At 37.7% G+C, this 23,601-nt stretch overlaps 1 protein-coding gene across 1 annotated transcript; it reads right to left on the bottom strand.

Moving 5' to 3' along the window:
* Window positions 1-95: 95 nt before the first annotated feature.
* Window positions 96-22,049, bottom strand: kif3a (kinesin family member 3A). The gene is made up of 17 exons (XM_014987578.2): window positions 21,884-22,049; window positions 20,294-20,567; window positions 19,927-20,071; window positions 17,221-17,305; window positions 16,963-17,068; window positions 14,754-14,893; window positions 14,437-14,634; window positions 13,952-14,126; window positions 13,753-13,851; window positions 8,430-8,586; window positions 8,157-8,337; window positions 6,403-6,513; window positions 4,128-4,253; window positions 3,501-3,554; window positions 3,357-3,425; window positions 3,122-3,252; window positions 96-1,724 (listed from the first exon to the last, which is right to left on the bottom strand). Exons 1-17 carry the CDS (start codon window positions 21,887-21,889, stop codon window positions 1,676-1,678), a joined length of 2,106 nt encoding a protein of 701 aa, XP_014843064.1. The 5' UTR covers window positions 21,890-22,049; the 3' UTR covers window positions 96-1,675.
* Between the last annotated feature and the right edge of the window lie 1,552 nt (window positions 22,050-23,601).

A 23,601-nucleotide genomic window follows, 5' to 3' on the forward strand; every position in this document is an offset into this window, starting at 1 on the left:
TAAGCCAGACTAAGATCTTTAAATGAACAGACATAATTTCACAGGGAACCTGGGTGCATTACACCGCTTTGTGACATCACCACTCAACAAGAACCTGAGATCAGACATGAATAATTTATTAAATAAAATCCAGATGTTTGTTGGTGTAAACATTTGACATACACTACAACAACAACAAAAAAAAGGCTAGCTTACGTCCACTTAAGACCAAAACATATTAAAAAAAAAAGCCATACAAGTGCATAAGGGATACAGATACATACATTTATGGTGCATCACAACAAGTGTTGAAAATAAAAACTTGACTGAAGTGAAGGAAATGGCACAGACATAAGAGCTAAACGGCATGCATGCCCTTAATGCTTCTGACCAATTAAAGAAAACAGTTTAGAAAGTTTTACGCGCTTCAGCTGAATTTAACTAAATTGCAATAGAATAATTTGACCAACTAGAATCCGATTAGAGTGTATTCAGTTTTTCATTGAACAGAAATATGTTAATTTATGAGAAGCAAAACAGTCAAAGTTTAATTTCTGAGATAAATGTGTTTAACAGGACACTTGGAAGCAGCTTTAAAGGTGTTGCTGTTTGTAGGCCAGCGTTGTGATGTCATTTCAAACAATCTGACTGAGGTGCCTTGCAAAAGCCTTAACTCCCCTTGTACCAGTTCTCATTTTGTCACGATATAACAAAAACTTTCAATTATTCATAGACAATCCAAAGGTGCTGAATATTAAAAATGTAAAGGAAATGGTACATAGTTTCTAAAAAGTGTGGCGTGCATTTGTTTTCAGCCCATTTCCTTCTGATATCCCTAGATAAAATGCAACATAACATCAGAAGTCACCTCGGTGTAAAACAAAGCCCATCTATATGTGATTTAATCTCAGTTTAAAACTGCTTTATGAAGGAAGAATGTTAACAGGTCAGTCTCAAGTAGCTCTGCAGGAGCTGCAGAGCTCCACAGCTCAGTTGGAAGACCCTGTTGTCAGGTCAACTACTATTTGCACACTTCACACATCTGGTCTTTGAATGCCACTGCTGAAATAAAGCCCTGTTGCAGTTTGTTGCAGACCAATTAGAGGATCCAGCTAATAAAAACAAAGTAAATTAAAAAACCGCGAGAGCTACCTGTCCTCCCTGGAAATTGCTATTCGATAAACTAATACTGCATCTCATCATCTTAAACACACCATCCACAATGTTGCACAAGGTGAATGGTGTCTTGTCCATACAGAGCCAGTAGAGACAAAACCCTGAAGGCTCTGAATACAAATGCGCACCACACTTTCAGGTCTCCATTTGTGAAGAATGTTAAAAGCAATGCGTCGTTTCCATTACACTTCCCAGTTATGCATTTGTCTCTGTTAAAATCCAAACCGACATACATTGAAGTTTGTGGTTCCAATGTGGCAAAATGTGGAAACAATAGAAGAGGCCTGGATAGTTGCAAGGCACTGCTTCAGGCAGATCGTCTTTCGTTGTGTCCTATTTTCAAGTGGTTGTTCTCCTAATAAAAGGTGCCGCTTGATCACATTTAAAACCTTACCATCTTGTGCAGTGTGCGATCAAAATCTATTACTGTTCGACCATAAGCAGGACTAAATACTTTTTTTATGTTACATCAAAGCTGAAGTCAAGGTAAAGCTGTAGTGAAATGTTGACCTCCACATCGTCACTGCAGAAGGGAATCGATCACTGTGTCTGGTTTTGTGGATCTTTTCCTGTGGGGAGATGGACGCGTGATTATTGTTATCAAACATCCTTGGGTGGCTTTAAGTTTCCTGATTTCTGAGAACAGCGCCGTACCACCGTATCAGCAATTTCGATCAGGCTTTTGCGTAATTTTGGCAAACGCACATATATATATATAAAAAAAATGTAATGATGTATCGGCCTCCGAAATAGTTGCACAAAAAAATAAATAAATAAATTCTTGTGCAGCTTCGTTCAATAGCAAAGAAAGAAAAAAAATTGAAATTTACACGAGCAAAATTCAAGTGAAAACGACAGGTGAGGCATCAGCAACAGTAATAACATTTAGCAGAGTTTGTTTGGAATAGAACTTAAAGACGCAAAGTATTAAAAAATGCTGCAAAATGGCGAACAAAAAATGGAAAAAAAAAAAACACAGGAAGAGTTACAGAGTTTAAAATGAGGTGGGCGCAATTCTGGTAACACCACTGAGACCTGATGCAACATATGCATGCTATTATCTATTATCAGATATGATGGGCTGCATCACTTTCAAGAAACAACCAGTAAATCAGTTGGATGGTTAATCACTTAACCAAGGAAGTAGACGTACAAACATCACCTCACTAAGGTTTCATACCTGTAATTAGTTTTATTTTATCCCTACATAGTTTTTATTATGCAGACATGGGAGATTTTATTGAACAGTTGTTTTTTTGGTTTATTTGCTTGTGTTTCTAAAGGCTTGGGGATAAACTGGTTCGGTCTCACCATGAGTTGAAAAGGTCAAACCGAATGCATTTAAGATGCTCAAGAAAGAATTAAAATAGACAAGATGCTCAAGTGTAAAGAAAAGAGAAAAAAAAGACGACAAAAAAGTGAAGCAGAAACTGCAGTCATGTTAGGAAATGTCTTTTTCTGATTTGATAAGCAACGGAAGGGGAAAAAAAAAGCTTCACATTTTCAGTCAGTGTTAAAACAGAAGGTTGATTCTTGTGGAGAGAAAAGCTTTGAACATACATGCTGCTGTTCAAAACTGTACTGTGTAAGTTGGTATTATTTGCAAATTTTTGTCAATATTCTAAAGAGTAAAAATGTATACTGCTCAAAAAAATAAAGGGAACATTTCACTTTAATTTTGTGTGTGGCTCCAAATCCAGGCCTCCATTGGTTAATAAATTTGATTTCCATTGATGATTTTTGTGTGATTTTGTTGTCAGCACATTCAACTTTGTACAGAACAAAGAATTCAATGAGAATATTTCATTCATTCAGATCTAGGATGTGTTATTTGAGTGTTCCCTTTATTTTTTGAGCAGTGTACTTTAAAACAACGAGCCTAGAAAAAACAAACATGGCAAAGGTTGCTGAAAGAGCAGAGTCCAGTGGTGCATGAAACTCAAGGTCTGCTTTGGAGAAAATTTACCTTCGGCCGGTCTTCGGTCTGCCACTTTTACTGCCTTTAGAGGCTTTGGGCCTCTCTAGTTTCATCAGGGATTGCCGCATGCTCTCTTCTGTATATGCTAGATACACGTGGGACAGATCCACCTCAAATGGCTAACAGTGGTGAAGACAAAAAAAGAAGAGGGTCAATACTGCACCTCAATGCCAACTAAACATCCGGATGATTAGTCATTTGATGACAAACTTCTGAAACTCACATCTTTCTCTTTCTTGTCTGGCACTGGGGTTTGTTTTCTCATATTATTGCCAGTGTAAGCCACACATTTCTGGAAAATATAAAAAATAAGAACATTACAAAGGTTAAATCAAGCTTTTCATCCAACTGTGCAATCTCAACTCACCAGCTGCCATTCTCCAATATCTTCATTCCAGTGGACATAATTTTCTATCATCGCCTAGAAAGTAGAAACTAGGTCAGATTTTCACTCAAACTAAAATACCACAGACTTCCCAGCATACTGTAGTAAACAATACATCATTTTAGTTTCTGAATTTTATTTTATTTATTTTTTTTACATTTTCTTGAACTAACAAACTTCAAGGTTGATCTGGTTCAAGAACACTGTGCATGAGAAATGTCCTCTAGCTGCAGGCTGCAGTGCATTCGTGTGTGTGTGTGTGTGTGTGTGTGTGTGTGTGTGTGCGTGCGCGCTGGCATCCGTCAGTCAGGGGGCTGGGATTAAAACATCCCCTTCTAATCAAATTTAAAGGTGTAAAACATGTTAATATATATAAAAACTGTTAAAACTCAACAATACATACAATTTGTATATACCCTTTCTTTCTGTCTGGCCCAGGATGAGACTTTATATATTTCCCACTTTAAATGGCAGATTATGGATTACATATTAATTTGTGGTATGCAAACATTTTTAAATTGAACAGGAATGTGTAACATTTTTGCAGTATGTATAAAACAAAAGCCTTAAAAACAAACAAACAAAAAAAAAAAAAACAACAACATAGACCTGGTATTCCTGGGGAATAAAGTTATCTATGATGAGCATCTGGAGCCTCAGTTCTCGACTCAGCTGGCGGATGTTTTCCAGGAGGCCCTCAATCTCTCTGTTGTGCTCTTGTTGCAGATCGGCCATCTGATAAATACATCAGAAAAAAAAAATTACTGTGAGAAAACGTTGCGTTATCTCTGACAACAAACAACAAAACGAACTCGTCTGTGGATAGACTCTGCAAAATGAGTTACTGTGTTTTATGTTATTTATTTATGGCTATACGCAAGTGAAGTTTTTCAAAGAAACACTCATTTCTATCAATTTAGCAAGATAGAATATTATAAATAAGGGTAATAATAAATAGAAGTGATTAATAACTAACCAAAGATATTTCTTGAATTAATTTAAAGATCTCATAAAATATTGACACATCAATTCACAATGATGTGCTTCAAAAACAGACGAGCTAATGGTGCATGATGAATGAATAACAAACAAAAAGTACAGCAAACAAGGCAGCAGCTTATTAATGTGGTATCCAAGTTTCATGGGTTTCTATCAGTACATTTCCATCTTGGTTGAAATTCCCTCTTAGTGAGTCTATTGACCTTATTCCTGGGAGGATTACTGGGGAAACGATTATGGGTGTTACTTCCGGCGGCTAGTGAAGTAGCATCATTTCATTGTAATTTGTAGGGTTTTTTGCTAATCTATATTTATGATATAGACATATGATTTACATCTCTCTTTTTGGTTATAATACAATATTTAGGAAAACTTGTTCACGGACACACCGTCTGCTATCAGAGTGATGCTCAGAGAGATGCTCAGTACAGAGGATCGTAATTGTGAGTTTAAAAACAGGGAGCGACAGGAACATGATCGTTAAGTTTTGTAACGGAGTGACTGTGAATTAGCAGCGCTGCTAGCAGCTCGTTTCTCTGAAGAACTGACAGTAATAAAGATAAAGCAGAGAAGATCTGAGATCTGTTATAGATCTGAGTTGCGACGACAGTATTAAACACCAGAACTACACAACATTAGCTTGGTGTGATGTGAATTTTATTTTTCGTTTGAATTAAAAAAAAAAAAAAAAGTTCATGATCTGAGTATTTATAATTATGATTGGGCCTGGAAATTTTATTTATAAGACAAATTAAAATATCTGGATTTATTTAATTCATCAGAACCAGAACTTTGAGGTTCTTCATTGCTGCGTGTCACTGCAAATCAGCAGAGAAATAACTGCAGCTCCAGATCTTGCACAACAACTGAATCTCCCCACTGGACTAGAATCGAACCGAATCACACATTAACCTATTATTGAGAGCTACTTGCCACTGGAAAGTGTCGTTAAGATGCCCTTGTGGAGCTCAGGTAACTGTTGTGCTGTTCGTGGCTGTACTCTAATAAACAGACCACATTTAGTTTGTGGCTGCAGCAAGTTCAAGATAACCCACATCTGCATCTGAAGCAACTGAGTCAGTGAAGTAGCTACATATGCTAGTGCGACTTGAAGAAGTGCGGCCATTTCTCCAGGTTGTCATCTCTCCCCGCAATAGCTGTAGGTTGCGGTAAACCGATATTGTCACATTTAAGCTTTGATCGCTGGTGTTCCCACATATTTCATAGCCTCAAAGCTCTGACGAGAGCCGGTTAGCGTTAGGGTAACATGTAAACAAATGGCAGTTCCGGCCTGCGGCGGAAGTCGCTCCCATAATTCACGCAAAGCCTTATGGGGCGTAGGAATAAGATACCAGCTCAGACAAACTAAGTTGCAAGGTGACCAAATCAGAGGCCTGTCAATAATTTGGATCAGAATCTGTCATTTTTTTAAAAGAGCTTAAACAATTTCAAAGATCCAAAAGAACAGTGAGTGGAAATGAACTCTGTGTGCCACTGGATTAATAGTATCTTTACGAACAAAGAGTTCAAGTGGCAGCAGGCACTGAGATGATACTCATCTCCTGAGACTCCGTCATCATCTCTATCGAGGTATCTTGTTACTTCAGAGGCAGGAAAACCTCCAGATCACAGGAGGCACAAAAAGGGGGGGGGAGAAAAAAATCTGCTCTCAAGCTCATTTCAAGTCACTTCAAAGATGTTTCTGCACAACGAATGACATTCTTTTAATGCCAAGTGGAAAAAAAAAAAAAGGATCTAGTGTAAATTAACTAAGAATAGGAGCTAAAGTCTAACGTCGCAAAGAAGTGTGAATAATTACTTAAAATTATTCCAACGAAAACAATTCAATTCACTCCCAGGTCATTTTGTTATTTATTGGACTTACTTCTGACTTGGCAGCCATTAGCATGGTCCACACCTTCTTCAGCTTTTTGGTCTTTCCTTGAGCTTCCTCCTGCAGACTTGTGTACTTCTCTTCTATATCTAAACGTTCTTGCTGTTTATGGAGGGAGAAAGCTCATTTGTTATACAGAAACATACAGTACAATATAGTACACATTGTAACATACAGCGAGTATGAAAAATACTCAGACCCCTTCACATTTTTCACTCTGCAGCCATTTGATAAAAATAAAAAAGTTCATATAATTTCTCATTAATGGACATCCCATCTTGACAGGATAGAAACGTGAATATAGAAGTTTTCGCAAATTTATTAAAAAAGTAAAACTGAAATAGCACATGGTCATAAGTATTCAGACCCTTTTCTCAGTATTGAGTAGAATCACCCTTTCGAGCGAGTTGCATAATCTTCTTGGTGATGATGCAACAAGTTTTTCATGCCGGGATTTTTGGATCCTCTGCCATTCTTCCTTGCAGATCCTCAAAGTTCAATCTTCGTCTCATCAGACCAGAGAATCTTACTTCTAACAGTCTGGAAGACTTTCATGTGTTTTTTGGCAATCGATGCAGGCTTTCTTATGTCTCCCACTGAGGAGAGGATTCCATCGAGCCACTCTGCCATAAAGCCCCGACTGGTGGAGAGCTGCAGTGATAGTTGGCTTTGTGGACCTTTCTACTGCATCTCTGGAGCTCATTCACAGTGACCTTTGGGTTACCAACTGAGTTACCACGGTTACTCAGTTTGGCTGGACGGCCAAGTCTAGGAAGAGTTCTGGTCGTCCCAAACTTCTTGCATTTAAGGTTGCAGAAATTCTTTGGTAACCTTGGCCTGACCTGTGCCTTGCCACATTTCTGTCTCTGAGCTCCTTGGCCAGTTCCTTCATCCTCATGACTCTCATTTGTGCTGCCATACACTATGAGGTCTTATATAGACAGGTGTGTGCCTTTCCTAATCAAGTCCAATCTGTTTAATTAAACACAGCTGGACTCCAATGAAGGAGCAGAACCACCTCAAGGAGGATCGGAAGAAATGGACAGCATGCAAGTTAAATATGAGTATCACAGCAAAGGGTCCGAATACTTATCACTAAGTGATATTGTAGTTTTTCTTTTTTAATTTCTACATTTCTGTTTTTTTTTCTCTGTCAAGATGGGACCCTGGGTGTACGTTAATGAGAAATAATATGAACTTTTTAGATTTCAGCAAATGCCTGAAAAATCTTTCCTTTCTTGAAAAGATTTTTCACTCTTTGCAAGAAAGAGTGAAAAATCTAAAAGGATCTGAAATAGTTTCCGTACCCACTGTACATATGGTTTAGTTTAAGAAGGTTCCTTTACAAAGAAAAAAGAAAGCCAAATTCTGCGTCAGTGCGAGCTGATGAGATAATACCAACATGGAGTATAAGTAAAATAAGGATGTGAGAATCTGAGTTTGAGAGGTAACTTTATTTATAACCACAATGATTCAGCATTGTGGTCTCATATCCTGTACAGCTTGCAATTTTTCACCGACAGCAGATTTTAGGTAAAAGCTGCAAGAATTTTGTCTGGCTACTTGTTGCTCATAAGATACAAAATCAGACTGTCCTTATTGCTGCATCAGGCTAGAAGCTGTATACCACCAATTGTTCAAAAATGCCATAATTGTATCAGATAGAGGAAACCTGAGTCATAACGCAAGTCATCTATTAATCAAAGTGGTTTGGTACCAGGGAGCTGGTTTGCAGCAGATCGTACCTCTTTCTCTTCCAGCTCCTTGCGCAGCTGCTCTGCTCGCTTGCGACGCTCCTCAAGCTCGTTATTCGATTCCTCCAGGAGCCTCTCCTGCTCCTCGGCCTTAGCGAGAAGATCCACTCCGCCTACAATCACCTTCTTCTCTAAAGCCGACAATTTCTCCAGCAGGAGGTGATGCTCCTGTCTAAAATATGTTAAAAATGGTTCACTTGAGATGTCCATGTTTGACCTCAATAACCATGTACGATTTTTTTTTTTTTAAGTTTTATGACTCACTGGGCTTTGAGAAGATCCTTCTCTCTTTTCTCCAGCTCTGCTCTTGCCTTGTTCCTCTCCTCCTCCTCCATGTCCAGCTTGGCTTCCAGAGCCTTTCTTTCTTCCTCGATCTTTGCCTGCATCTCCACCATCTTGTCCGGAGAAACCTTCTTCCTTCCTAAAACGAGAACAGAGGATATGATCAAAAGTCTGTCAGATACGTCTTAGAAAGTATTAGTGGTAATTCATGGTTTGCACAGTTTCAGTTAATTATACCACTGTCAAGGAATGATGGTGGTGTAATGGATGCTAAAGGATGGATTTGTCATTCTTTTAGGGGAGTGACAAATGCACAATAATACATTCTTAATAAGTATCTAACAAAACCTAGACAGTGTCTTTAAGCCGTTGCGCATTATGTCATTTTACAACCACAAACTTTCATGTATACTCTCATTGGGATTTTATGTGATAATACAAAGGGCAGAATCGTGAAGTAGAAGGAAAATCATGCTTGATTTTCTAAATATTTTACAAAGGAAAAAAAATCTGAGGCGTGCATTTTGTTGCTCACCTTTCATTCAGTTACAACTAAAAGTCTATTGCATGGATAACTGAATATACACAATGGATGCATATCCATTATTTTGTTCTAATATTCACATATTTTGACATTTAGCATCTGCACAACTAAAAGACATACATTAATTATGGGAATCAAGGAAAGCGAAAGTCCACACAATAGGTCCAAAATGTTATTGGGAGGCAGAATTTGCATGCATGGCACTTAAAACATAAGCTCCTGCTGCATATTGCATCCATGCAGTCCTGCACAACTGTAACATTGCTCACACTGATACTCTAAAGACAATTGTGAACCAACATATTGTGCAGCTCTGAACAATTCCATCAACTTCAGAGTGATGCATGTTGGTCTATCGCATAAAATCTCAATAAACTACATCAAAGTTTAAGTTATCAATGTGGGAAAATGTGTAATGTATCCCCCCCCCAAAGAATCGTATTAAATGAGAGATTCAACACCATGAGTGATTGTCATAAAGATGAAAATGAAAACCGTCCTTGAAAGTCAGACAGAAAAATGTTACCAGCAATCGTCTCTTATTCAGTAATTCCATCGGAGTGAGCTACAGTATTGGCTGAATCTCCTTAAATTGTACTGTAATTGTTTGCTACATGACTTAGAACCATTTTTTAACACCAACCTCTTTGGCCTTGAATAAAGAGGAGTAAAGCAAGTCAAACAGGCATCATTTGCAACAGGAGGACAGAGAGAAAGAGAGAGAGAGAGAGAGAGAAGAAAAAGCATTACAAAGTGACTTAGAAAGTCATGTAGGGGGAGGGGCACCAAATAAGAGGTCAAACAGTGAAAGAAATACTGACAAAAACTTTCAGCAAGACCAACTATGTGCCAGTCAAGAGAGATGAATTTAATTATACATAACGAAACAAGACATGGGCAAACTGCGTCTTTGAGGTTAGGGGCAAACGCTTCACATAATACAGCAAGTTAGAGATGAAAGCCGACAATCTGGTTAGACGATGCTCATGCTGAGGCTCTTTGAGATGTCAAAGGAGTAACCAGTTAGGTAAAATGTGAAACAAAGTTCTGGGCAAAGCATTCACAGAAGTATTTATTCTTAGAAAGATTTGCTGCCACTGAGCAGATAAGTCAGACAGAAATCTGCAAAGTGGGTCACGCCAGGAACCTGGGAGACACTTTTAATATCCGTGTAATAAAAATGAAATAAGGGTAAGGAGCTGTGCCGTGATAATACAGGAGTGATAAAGACAGGAGGAAAAGACAAAAGCCCTTTTTACACATGTTCTTAACTGTGGAAATGATTTCGAAAATGTTCTCTGATAGACTGGACAGAAATTATTTTTATGTCCAATACTTAAAGGTATGTCTTAGCTGCTCAACTCTTTAATATGAGTATTTTAAACTCCTGCAGTTTTAGTGACAGCAGAAATGGTCTAGAATTTATCTGCCTTTGTACCGGGCCTAAGGCCGCCAATAATCATTAGTTTAGATTATTCTAGGGTTAGGATAAATCCTAAATACAGTATTTTCCGCACTATAAGGCGCACCGGATTATAAGGCGCACCTTCAATGAATGGCCTATTTTAAAACGTTTTTCAAATATAAGGCGGACCGCATTATAAGGCACATCGAATAGACGCTACAGGAGAGGCTGGAGTTACGTTGTGCATCCTCTAAATGGAGCTGCAGTAAAGGGAATGTCAACAAAACAGTCTGACTCCGGTCGGCGAGGAGAGCCTTCCGTGACTGGGCCGGGTCGTGGCCGGACAATGGTCACCCTTCTCCGTTCGCGCACAGCATGTTCGTGGAGAACGTGGTGCTAAATGACCTGCAGACAACCTGATTCTAGATGGTCGGTAGGTAGATAGTGTTAAGAAAATTAATTTAAAATATGCTAGTTTTAAAACTTAACATGTCTTGATTGAAATAGCCTAATTATAGTTTTGAAATCAGTAACTTATTCTGGCCTATTGACCTTTATGTTACTTGTAGTTACAGCAGATGGTTTGTTAAGATCTTTTGAACTGCCCTTTATCTGTGTGGGAAACAATCAGGAGAAGTTCCAGCTTTTCACACAGATCCGTGAAAAGCCATAAAACAGCAGGAGTTCAGGAGAGTCTCTGCTCTCACTTCGTTTAAACAAAAGGGGACAGATGGCCTTAGACCGTGACTTGCAGAAAGTTTAAGAAGGGTCAGAGATAGCTTCTGGTTGGATGAGCAAAGGTACGCCTTTACTATAAAACTTTCTACACAGGAGTAACAAATCAGATTTTCTCTTGCAATTCTCCAAAGACGTCTTTGCTTTCTGTTTGTTGTTTCCATCTTTTGTCTTTTTCTCTCTCAGGTAAATGCATGTGTTGTTTGGGCTCTGAGGTTTCTGATGTTATGTGATGTGCTTTTCTGGTGATAGTATGCATCTGTCTTGAATAAATGCTGATTATTGTGGCGCTGTTATCTCTGCGTGATCTCAGTCTTCGCGCACGGCATTTTTCTGAATCCGGGCATAAGAGAGGATAGAACGAGTCAAAAGGTTTTAAAGTTTTGGAAATTTTCCCTCTCTTAATAATAGGTCAGTCAAACTTTATTAACAAACCAGAGTTCTGACAACTATCCCAGCATGCACCGCGCGCTGCTTCTTCTACGGGCAAAAATTAAGTCAACGGCTGCTTACCGTAGTTGCTAGGCCTGTTGTGGCTCAATATTGGTCCATATATAAGGCGCACCGGATTATAAGGCGCACTGTCGGCTTTTGAGGAAATTGAAGGTTTTTAGGTGCGCTTTATAGTGCGGAAAATACGGTAATTTCCACAAAAATCATTTTAATGAACTTTTTAAATCACTGTATTAGACTTTCACATTTACTGCAGTCATCATAAAAAGTCCTTTAAAGATGGAAACCGATGCATGAAGTGTCAATCTCTCAAATAACCGGACAGCTTATTTTATGTTTGCGGCACCTAGCAAACATAAAATATAATCAGCTCATTTGTGTGGAAACTCTGTGGATTAAAAGAGACAAAAGTCATTTTATGGAAGTCTAAGTCAAAGATCTTTTGGAAACATTCAAATCTGGCAATCTGACAACAGTCTGATAATTAAACATTCATTTCTTATTGTAATTTAGTTATATTTTTAGATTTTATTATTTTTTGTCATTGATTTTCTTTTGTTTAGCATTTTGTTGAAGGACGGTATATTGCTAAATTTATTTGAGTTTTGCATTTGATTTACATCAAATGATGCAAAACTCACTTTATTGAAACATATTATTGAAGAGCAGCTGCTGCACAGTTTATCTATTATTTTAAGGTCAGATTAACATTTTCTGTTTGCACCAGAACCTAATCGATTTGGTTCAAGTATCCATATCAAATTTCCAATGACTAAATATGACTGAGATCAACTGTCAGTCACTCAATTTAAAATGCCTTTGAAGAAAACTCTGTGATACTCCAACATTTTGCACCATTGCTCACAGTTTTTCATATTATCTCACATCTATGGCAAGAGAAAAAAAATACTGTCTCTGACTCAGCTTGTAGACTTGACATCAAGGCAACAGGAAACCCCCTAAGGAAAACCACCTACCTATACATCACCCAAACCATTTTAGCTATATACAGAGTGTTACTAAAAAGTGTTCAACATCTTACAGAAAGATGTTGAACCACATGTATTAATAACGTAAAAGTATAGGTCACATATATGACAACTTTGACTGGATTTGAGGGATTGCTGTCTACAGATTTAAGGGATTGAATATGCTAAACTTCCCAAAAGATCTTTAAGCAGCTGCCATGCTACAAAACTCAGCTTTCTAGAAATTTTTACTCCAAGGAGCATATTAATATATTCATATTTTATTTTCTTCTCCTTGAGAAAACAGCCATATAAGTCAGGAAAAGTAATAGGCACAAAGAAAAAAGAAATAAAATAAAACATGCAAATGATTGTGTAGTCACAGCAGCAAAAATATCACATTGGATTTAATATATTAAAAGCTTAAAATTTCTGTGCTCATGTGTGAAAAGGGCTGTAATTTGTGGGCAGGCTGGTTGGTGAGCAGAGGGCTACTCCAACTCACTATCCCGCAGGTCGGCGTCAGTGGGTGGTGGCACTGAGGAAGTGTCGGTAAATTCTGAACTATTACTTCTGCTGATATCACAACTGTCTGAAAAAGAAGCAGAAGAAGTCCCAAAGCCCAAAGACAGAAACATGACAGAAATATAAACCATAAACAGTTGTAGGAAAATGTGATTACAAGTTTAAGAACAGAAAAATAAGGCAAAAATAATTTGCAAGTGAAAAAGCTGGAAGCACAGACACGCAAACTGCTAACTCAGCAGACCAGATAAGCTCAGAGAAACAACTTAAAACTGAAATCACAAAGAAATCTAAAGATAAAAATAAACTAACTAGCTGGAATTCTATTGCAACAACAAAACGATTCTCGTTCATTTTTCACACCACTCACAGTAGGTACATGTTGAGAATACCGGGGGGAACTCCTAAATGAGCAAACTACAAGGTTAAATGCAGGCTTAGTCATGCCTTGCAAAACAACTTCGACTTGATTCAGATCTTAGGAGCTGAATAATTGCTTAGCATTAAACGCTGTCGACGGATCAAACAAGCTACATGCAAATCATGTAGATGGTTATCTGCTCTTGTGCTAAAACCGCACACTGAACTGCAAGACAAGATTTTGTTTTAGTCACACCAAAATGTGGGTGGTCTAACTTTTTCCACAATCTGTGCTCATTAATGATCAACTCTTACCCCTCTTCCTCCGTCGGCCTTCTCCTGCCTCTCCTGCATCATCGTCCCCTTCGTCCATCTCCTCTGATCCGCTGCCTTCTGACCCAGAAATCTCTTCCCCTAGTGTTGCACAAACAACAACAACAACAACATTTTAGTCTCTGAAGAAAACACGCATGTTGCATGTTATATATATATTTTTTATTATTTAGCTCCTTACCCTCTTCCAGTTTCTTTTTGAGCTCCTCGATCTCTTTCTGAAACTGCCGTAGAAGGGCGTCCTTGGGATCTTCGTTGATTCTGGCTTTGTTTTTGATGTTTTTAGCCCTGTTAGCATAGCGCAAGGTACTGATGGTCTCGTCATAGTTGTAGTCTGCAGGACCTATATTTGCACACTGGTAGGGAAAGGTATGTTGGGTAAAATTTTAAGGTAGATACAGGTGTAACGACTTTCCCCTGACAACTATTGAAAACCAAACATATAAAATTAGAATATCACATCAAAGAAATGCAATACAGAAATGTGCCTTTAATATCTGTAAAAGAACAACTTGCCTAAAGGTTGTTTTATTTTTTTCAAATAGTACTTTTAAATCCGACACAAAAGCCTTATCAGAATACCGTAACACAGCCTAACAATTAATCTACGTGAGACATGGCATTTAAAAAAAGGCTCCTAATATTGTGTTCAAACTGAAGCTGTACCATCATGGTCTTGGAGTTTCCTCCCAGTGAATCCTGCAGCAAACGGGTCAGTTTGGAGTTTCTGTACGGGACGTGAGTGCTCTTGCCGTCCACCAGGGCGGAGATAACGTTACCCAGGGTGGAGAGGGACAGATTGATCTTCGTTGCTTCCTTCAAACGCTGACCTGTGGCTCCGGTTTTGCCCTGTCTTTCTGAGCCCTGTGTTTGTTGAGAATAAGCGGCAGTTGGCGGAGATTGTGCAGAACACGTGCAGCGAGGCTCACTTAGAAGAATTCGTTCAAGTTTAAAAAGAAGCAGCTTTTATTATTCATACTTACTGCCAGATCTACAAGATGAAGCTTTCCCATGCGCACATGCTGGTTACCATCCACGCCCTTCTCACTGCACTCGATGGTGATGGTGAAGATGGCATGAGAGCGGGAGCTGTGCTCATTCATGTTTGTAGCACCGACGGATCCTGCACCAAAATAAAAAGAGAAAAAGATCAATTTAAACTTGACATTTAACATTGAAAGTACTGTGTAGTGCTCCTCCAATATCTCAACCTTTTTGTGCAATTCAATAGTACCGCTGGTAGCAAAGCAGAAGCTCGGCATTACGCTACCACCACTATTAATGACAATGGTACAGTGTTCATAAATTTGAAAGCCACTTTCACCAAACATGTATGTGATGACTGGTGATGTCTATTATATTCCAAGATCATGAATTCATCATTTGAATACAAAAACATGTAAAGTGTGTTGGATTAAAACTCACTGCAAAGTGCTCAATAAACTACAGAGCATTGGACACATCACTTTACGGTAAGACAGAGAAGGGTGAGATTTATCATGAGTAATATCGTTGCAACATCCAACAAAAGTGTCACATTTTATCTTTAATTTTTTTCCATTTCCTGAGCAGATGTGACATACGGTAAAAAAAAAAAAAAAAAAAAAAAAAAATAGACATCATTATGTTGCAACTGATCGTGGTGTGAAAAATGTCTTGAGAATATCCCAAAACTATCATTATAAACTGAGGTTTGTGTACAAAAAGTGTTATTGATATACTATTTTCTAATTGACACAGGAAGTCTGTATGTGTAATTTAAAAATTGAACTGCAACACTTCCTGGATGAGCCGAATTCACATATGTCATATGTCAGAGGCAGTAAATTCTCTGTAAAATGACATCAACAAAGTCGTGCGTGCAAAACAGGATTTCTTTGTTACAGCGGGGAAGGACTACAAGGAGTTCAACGCCTTATGCACGTTGACTTAACAAACAGAAGCCTGGGTCTGCAGTGCATTTCACATAATGCCGCCTTAGCATTTTTCACTACAAGCAACAGACTTTCATTTTGATGACAGTCAGAAGAATAAACACACAATCCCTCCTGCACCACGACTGCTGTGTGCACAAAGAGAAAAATCATGGAGGCTATTTTCAATGAGCTTCGAAATATTTGAAGTCATAGTAAAGGTTTAAAGAAAGTTATGTGCTGGAGCATAGCATGCTCGTTTAGCAGGGGTCACTCCTGTCCCCCCATATGTGATAAAATAAAGTTTTGCCTGAAGCAATTCAATAACTGGATTTGGTATGTGTCAACACAGCAAATAAAAAATTTATATTATTAATATGATATTATACGACTATAGACGAATACTACTACTACTAATAAAAAAAGTTGATGGCTTCACTGTTAGTGTTACTTTTAGTCTGTAATAACGTTTTGCATATGTTAAATAAAAACAAAATTAAAACAGTATTGATCATCTTGATGGATTTGCACAATAATCAATATATTGGCCAGAAGAATGCCAGAATACTTCAGGCAAAAAAGTCAAGCTAGTAAGTGAAACAGGCAAACAAATCTAAAAACCAAACACACACTGCTATAAGCTAACAGACTCAGCATTAGCTGCAGGGAGAGATAGTGGATGTCTGAACAAAACTCTCTGCATTCATTCTTATCTTTACAAAAACATGTGAAATGTTAACCACAACAGTGTGAACAAGAAGAAACAAAAATGTCCACATTCGACATATGAGGGTGACAGTTTGGATGTCATGGTTAAAACGCGGATACTGCTAGGTGCTCCAACACAATAATCATACCTTGAAACTGGTCTTGGCATGGATAAAGCTGGCTAACTTTACATTTCTGGAATAGCCTTACTGGAACCAGGCTTTAACTGTATAGAAAATGCAAGAACTAGGCTTGAAAGCTGGGTCAGTTTCAGCAAACAAACCAATTTAATGGAACTCTATCAATTTTATCTGGAAGAAATGATCCAATATCCAGCCAGATACAATCATTGAGCCTTTATGCAGTTGCATTATCCCACCCGAGAAAAATAATTCAAATAATCCATTCAAACCCCAAATGTATTATGACATCTGTGCCCAGTCGAGGTGCATGTGAACCTCAGACAACAGCAGAATTTCTCATAGAAACAAGAGTTGATAGTAAGTTATAAGTGTTTCATGCTTGATCTGTTGCTGTCATGATTCCTTATCAATTCAGTGGTTGTGCTTACGATTTTTGTGACCGAGAGTCATAATCCTGTCCATGTCATCAGCATTATTTACAACATAACCAGAGAGATCTTTGATGTACACGCCGACATCAGGTCTTTCTTTGACCTACAAAAAAAAAAGATCTTTATCACTGAAAGTTGCAACAACTGCAAGTCCAAATTTAGAGTTTAGCAAAGACAAATGACAACCACGACTTTTAAGACAACTCGTTGTGCAAAACCTTTATAATCGGTCGCAAAATGTATATGTCCCATTACCTCAAGCCTTTGCAACTGGTCCTTGCCCAGCAAATCCCGCACTTCCTCATTGTAAATCTCCAGGTACGAAACACGAACTAAAAACCTGTCAAAGACAAATATAGAACTAATATAAAAAAAGGCAATAGAAACAAAGAACAAAGTAAATCCGCCATTTATCTAAGAAGAAAATAAGAATTAATTTGTAGGTACCCCCCACCCCTTATTGTTAGAACAATGGTTCAGTAAAAAGTGAAGGAGGAGCAACAGCTGCGCTGCTGAACGACACAGGCTCTGTTAGAGCCGCTGAAGTGAGGAGCTAGCTGTTAGCTGTGGCTCTGCAGCACTAACAAAAAAGCTTCCAGAAAGTAAATATTTAACCAAAAGACATGTAACACGTTTTATTAACTTTCACTGCTCAATAGGATGAAACACATTAACAATAAAAATCAGAACAAAGTTCATTATTTCATTATTCCAGCTGAATCATGATAAACTGCCACCTTATGCGTTGGAAATCAAAACTAGCTAAAGTGCTACATTGTTTTCATAGACTTAGCTCCTTTTTCTGTCGAAGGTAGCCAATATTTCAATATTTAGCTCTCTAACTCTTACTTTAATAAGAAGAGTTTGAAATGGGATGGGGCAGATGAGCGTTAGCACTAGCCGACAGCTCTGTATGGAAGCCGAGAGCAGAGGGGCCCCTGCAGCTGACAGTAAAAAAAATATAAAGTATGCCTTTATTTCTTACCTCCTTCAACGTAGAGCCTTTAAAACCATAAAATAAATTCTGAATATTTTTCTAGAAAACTCTGGTGCTGACCTTTAAGTTTAAGTTATGCTACTTCCCAGATATTCAATTCCTACATATTTTATAGGTTCTCAGCCATCCAGGAAATTAAACCTCCTTATCCCCCCAAAAAAATAAAAGTTTAAAGCAACTTAAGTTATAATTTAAATAACACATGATTTGTATTGAGAACCACTGCAATAAATCGATATTTATGAGAAATTTTATTAAGTGGAGTTACTTTTTATAACTTGTTTTTATTTAGAGCCTTAAGTTTTTGTAAAGGTGTAGCAGAAATTAGATCAGTGACTCTGAACCAAACTCAGATCTAAGCAACATTTGAATCTTAGTTTAACTTCTATGGGTCTCAACAGGTTGTTATTCATTGCTACTTACTAGTCATTTTTGGTGGTGCAGCTTGAACACAATAAAAAAAAAAAAAAATTAAACCACATTTTACGTTACATTTGACTGTAATTTTGCCGACCCCCCTAAAAATTGCTCTTAAAAAAATTTCCCTGTGTATGGTCCCCCCCCAATAATGAGATGGGATTTACGCCTTTGGCTTTCACTTTGCTCCCACAATCTAGATGAGGGTAAAAAATACAAACAAGCCAATTACAGGAATATATAAAGGAAATTGATCACCAAATTAGCTTCGATTATGACAAGTCATTGTATATTTCTTTAGTAGGATTTAATAAGTATGTGGGTAAAATTACTTCTCTTGAGCTCATCCAGAGAACGACATATGTTTAACTATAACTAGTAAGTAGGATAAATTATGTTCAGAGCTTAGCAACAGGAGAGCTTCATGCTTATGCAATGCTAATACGACACAGCTGTTCAGAAACAAAACCACGTCACACACTTTACAACTTTAAGTACAGTTACGAGAAATAGATTCAATTCCACGGTATTGGTTAGTAAAACTTGCCAGCCACTTAGTTGTGTCATATTTCCAAAATGACTATCAAAGCTGTCAATCTACCAGTGAAAAGCTCTGTTTATCAGCTGCAATCTAAAGAGAGGGTAGACCACAATAAGGATATGAAATGTTCACCTATGTCAAAAAAAAAGAAAAAAAAAATTCTAGCTCAGTTCAATCATGTAGTTTGGGTGAACCAGTGTTCACAAGAAAAGACACCAATGCCTATCCTAGTTTCTGCAAGCAGCATTTCCTGTTTCCTGTTCATGTTTGTATTACGCTTTAAGGTTTGTTTCCCAAGAGTATCTGGCAGAAGCATTAATATGCTTTTGAACATCTTTACTTTAGCATCTTAAGTAAAACTTCAATGTATTTTGCAGGGATTTTATGTGACAGACCATCACAAAACAGTGTATAAGTAAAGTGGAAAGAAATGCGGCACTACTTGCTCTGTATTATTATTTTCATGTTTTTTTTTTTTTTTTTTTTACAAAAAATAAAAGAGTGCATTGCATATTTTGTAAACTTCAGCTATCATGCTCAGATTGACTATTTACCTCATTGGTAAATATGCAATGAGGTAAATAGCATACTTATTTCATTAAATGTACTCCCCCCTCTCAACTTACATTCTATGTGTCAAGAAGAACTGATGTTCACAGATGCTCTCTGGCCAATGTGACTGAGCCTGAGCTAATTTGGAATGATGTGTAATAAAGTCGGTCTCTTCATGTGAAAACCTGTCACTACTAAAACTTTTTTGAAGGCCGTCCGTCCATCGTCTATACCTGCTTATTGTTGCAGGGGAGCTGCTGTCTATCTCCAGCAGTCACTGGGCAGAAGGCGTGACACAACCTTAAAACCCGTTTTTCTTTTTTTTTTTTTTTTTTTTGAAGTTTGATAATTATGCAGAACTTTATCACATAAAATACGACCATGTTTGTGATTGTAATGCTACAGGATGTGTAAAGGGATATAATAAAACGTTGTCTACAGTCTGATTTCATACCTTGTGTCGCCCTCTGCCTTGGCAATGTGTCCAAAAATATGAGCAAACGAATTTGGAATAATCCCTCGAAGTTCTGGTACCGCCCTCACCCCCTCCATGGTGAAGGTTTTTCCTGTGCCAGTTTGCCCATATGCAAAAATTGTGCCTGGATTTGGGAATAAAAGAATATAATTCCATCATTCCTAATAATATGGATTGACGAAAATTGAAAATGACAAAGTGTTAAGTACAAGGTATTTTAGGAGTACTGTTATGCGCTTGTTATAAGCCACACTACAGTAGTTCCTGCAACGACTGAAAGTTAACTATTTCAATGCTTTAACAGAGCTGATTAAACAAATCGTTTCTTTAAGGACAACAACTGTACCATTATATCCCTCTAAAACGGAATCGATGATTGGGCGGGCTGTGAGGTTGTAGACATCTAGCTGCTTGCTGTCAGGCCCAAACACGGTATCAAAGGTGAATGTCTTAGGAGGTTCGTGGGGGGTCTCCAGTTTGTTCACCGTTATGGTACCACGGATCTCGTCCACGATGACGGCCGGCTTGTAGGCCATCATCTTCTCCTTCTGGTTGAGGGGACGACATCTTACCACGACTTTGACATTATCGCTGACTTCCGGTTTCTCAGCCTTACTGCTCTGAAATGGATAAAAATAAGAAATACTTGGACTTATGGGCATAGCTGACAAACAGCATGGGATACGCTACATGCACACACGGGACCATTTTTGACATCCATAGTGAAGTTATGCAGAAAAAGTATTGTGGAAAAACAGTGGTGAGAAAAAGTTTTTGCCCCTCTTGATTTCCTTTTTTTTTGCATGTTTGCCACACTTAAATGCTTCAGAACATCAAACTAATTAAAATATTAGCCAATCCTCTCTCATGAACAAACAAAAGGAAACAGTGGCTGATTTTCAGATCCTTGTTCCAAAACATAGAGCTAAATTAACACAATATATCAATATCAGTCCCTATACTTAAATCCTACAGAAAACCCAATGGTTTAGCTAAGTGAAAGAGAGGAGCCAGGATTCTGGACAGTCTAGACAAGGCCAGGGGTCTCCATCATTGGTCTTAGTTGCTTTCCTGCAACTTTCAGATGGATTTGCTACCAAACACATGAATCAAATGGAAAGGACAAACCTCAGCAAATTCTACAGAGGCCTGGTAATTAATTATTCATTTGATTCGTGTGTGCTGGAACAGACTCCAAGGAGAAATGGTTAAAAAAAAATCCCTCTCTCTGTTTGCTCCAGTTCAGTGAAACGTAACAAGAGAAGTGCTGCTCCATTAGCAAAGGATTGTTGCATTGACAATAACTGTGTACTGATTTTGTTATAGCAATTATAGCATGTGATTTTAGTCCGCAAATAAGTTGTATATTTAAATTAAAGGTTGGATTACTACAATTTTCACTGCGAGATTATTCTGCTAAAATGAAAGATTTTACAGCTTTTAACGCGTTTTTATCAGGGTTGCAATTACATCTGTATGTACAGACGCAATTTACCGTCTCATAAACACCCCATAACAGAACACGGAGTCTAAAGCAGACACAATAAATGCATAAATCAATCAGAGCTGAGTGGTTTTAATTAACCCTTTATGGGTCAAAATGTTAAAAGATGTTGCTAGGTAACGACGTTAAGGTCTCTGCTTTGACCGTAGCTGGCTGGCTAATAATAACTGCAACGTTCACTTACATGGAAGAAGCGAACGTAAACTAAAAGCTATTGTGATAAAATACACCCAATAGTACATAAAACATTAAAAGGAAACGGACAGTTGTCAGATGCCTTTACCATATCTCTCTATCCTGCAACAGCTACGATAACTGATATGCTAATGATGCTAAGCGGGGTTAGCATCACATCAACAGAGGAAGGGAGGAACCCTACTTACGAACAAAACAAAACAAAACAAAAACATACAAAAAGGCGTGGCGACTTACCGGCATAGTGAGGAAGTGGAATGTACTATATATGGAGGCTTCTAGACGCTTGGAGTGATCTGTACATTTGATTTGGGGTTACTGCTCGCTGAATTTGTCCACCAGCGATGTTGTCGTTCTCATCAGCAGCTCATGGCCGTTGGCTTGTCAGCTCCAGTCTGAGTCGGTGTGCGCATGCGTATCCACTGGTTTCGACTGGCCAGTACAATGGATCAATTTTCATACAGTAATATCTATTAGCCCTATTTTGCATAAGTTAATGTGGTAACTCTACAGTTTATTAAACCATATAACTGTTATTTTAATAACAAAAACGAGGACTCTGAGCTATTAGCCAGCATAATATCTGACTAAAAGATATTTTATAATACATTTTTTTTGTATTGTAGGAGTCAATGTAACAAATGTATTGGCTCCTTACTCTGTATCCAGTACCTTCCATAGCCTATATGTAAAATGCTATAAGTTAATTTCTCATTATCTAGCTCTCAAAAAACTAAGACTAATTTTTTTTTTAAATTTGGCCTTGAAACTCAACACAGACAAAAAAAATAGATCCCTTTTGTTTAATATTCCAGAAAAAACCTACCTTTAGTTTGAATATTGATAGGTACTATTGATAACTTCATGCTAAAAACAAACAAAATGACTAGAGACGCAATTATTAGTGCTGCTGCTGTAATTTTTAAAAATAATCCATCTTTGTTCTGACTAATGGAGCTGTAAGTCTTCTCCAAAGTTGCCGTACATGGACTGTGGCGATTCGCCTCCTTGATTGCTGCTGAGCTTTGACTTCTAACCTTGCAATTTTATGGTACTTAAAATAATAACTTCTGCCTTTCTTGAATTAAGCAGTGGGAAATTTAGAACTACTTTGTCATGGTTACTATGGATGCACTGTTTAAGTATCTGTGGTGAACTGTTGTCATGTGCTTACAGTAATAAAAAGTTGTCATCAACATATATGTTATGAGACATAATAGTACTTTAAGGTTTTCTCTGATTTATAATCAGAAAATGACAAATTAGTCCCTTCCTACCAGCTGAGATCGGAACTTGTTGAGCACAGTCTATTTATCATTCACTATGTTATGTTTAAATGCATTAAATGCAACACTTAGATCCAGTAAAACTAAGATGTTTTTGATGCATCGGTGTGTGTGCTGTGGTTGAAATCCTGACTGAACAGCAAAGGACTGTCTTTACTTTCTGAAAAAGGAGTAAACAGATTCACTTTTAAATTCGATTTGTAAAAATGCTATAGGTGAGATTACAGAGGCATCTGATTTCCTTAAAATACATTTATTATCTTTGAAATCTGTAATATTTCAGAGGCAAAACAAATGAAGAGATAAAAAAATAAAAATAAAAAAAAAAAAGAACTTGTGGGCACCATGTCTAGACAACAGGTTGCAGTTTTTAAGTCGTGATTAGTTTCTGTGAAACTGAGATGAGATGGATAGTTCAGTGGTTCAAAATTAGTCTACGTGAACAAATTATTACCGAGGCCACACAGGTCTTACTCTTAGAATTTCATCTATGAAATAATCAGCAGGATTTGTTGGTGAAGAGTCCAGGCGACAGCCTGCCAGAAACAGTCGATAAGGTTGTAAATCCTGTATATAAGGTATGATAACTTTAAAAATGTCCTAATCGTCCTAGTTTAGGAATTTAGTTTTCTCGACCAGCGTTTGGTTCTTCTACACTCCTTTACTTTC

This window comes from Poecilia mexicana, unplaced genomic scaffold (assembly GCF_051168715.1).
Source record: "Poecilia mexicana isolate PSO_F unplaced genomic scaffold, ASM5116871v1 scaffold_10, whole genome shotgun sequence".
In the NCBI taxonomy this organism is placed as follows: Eukaryota; Metazoa; Chordata; class Actinopteri; order Cyprinodontiformes; family Poeciliidae; genus Poecilia; species Poecilia mexicana.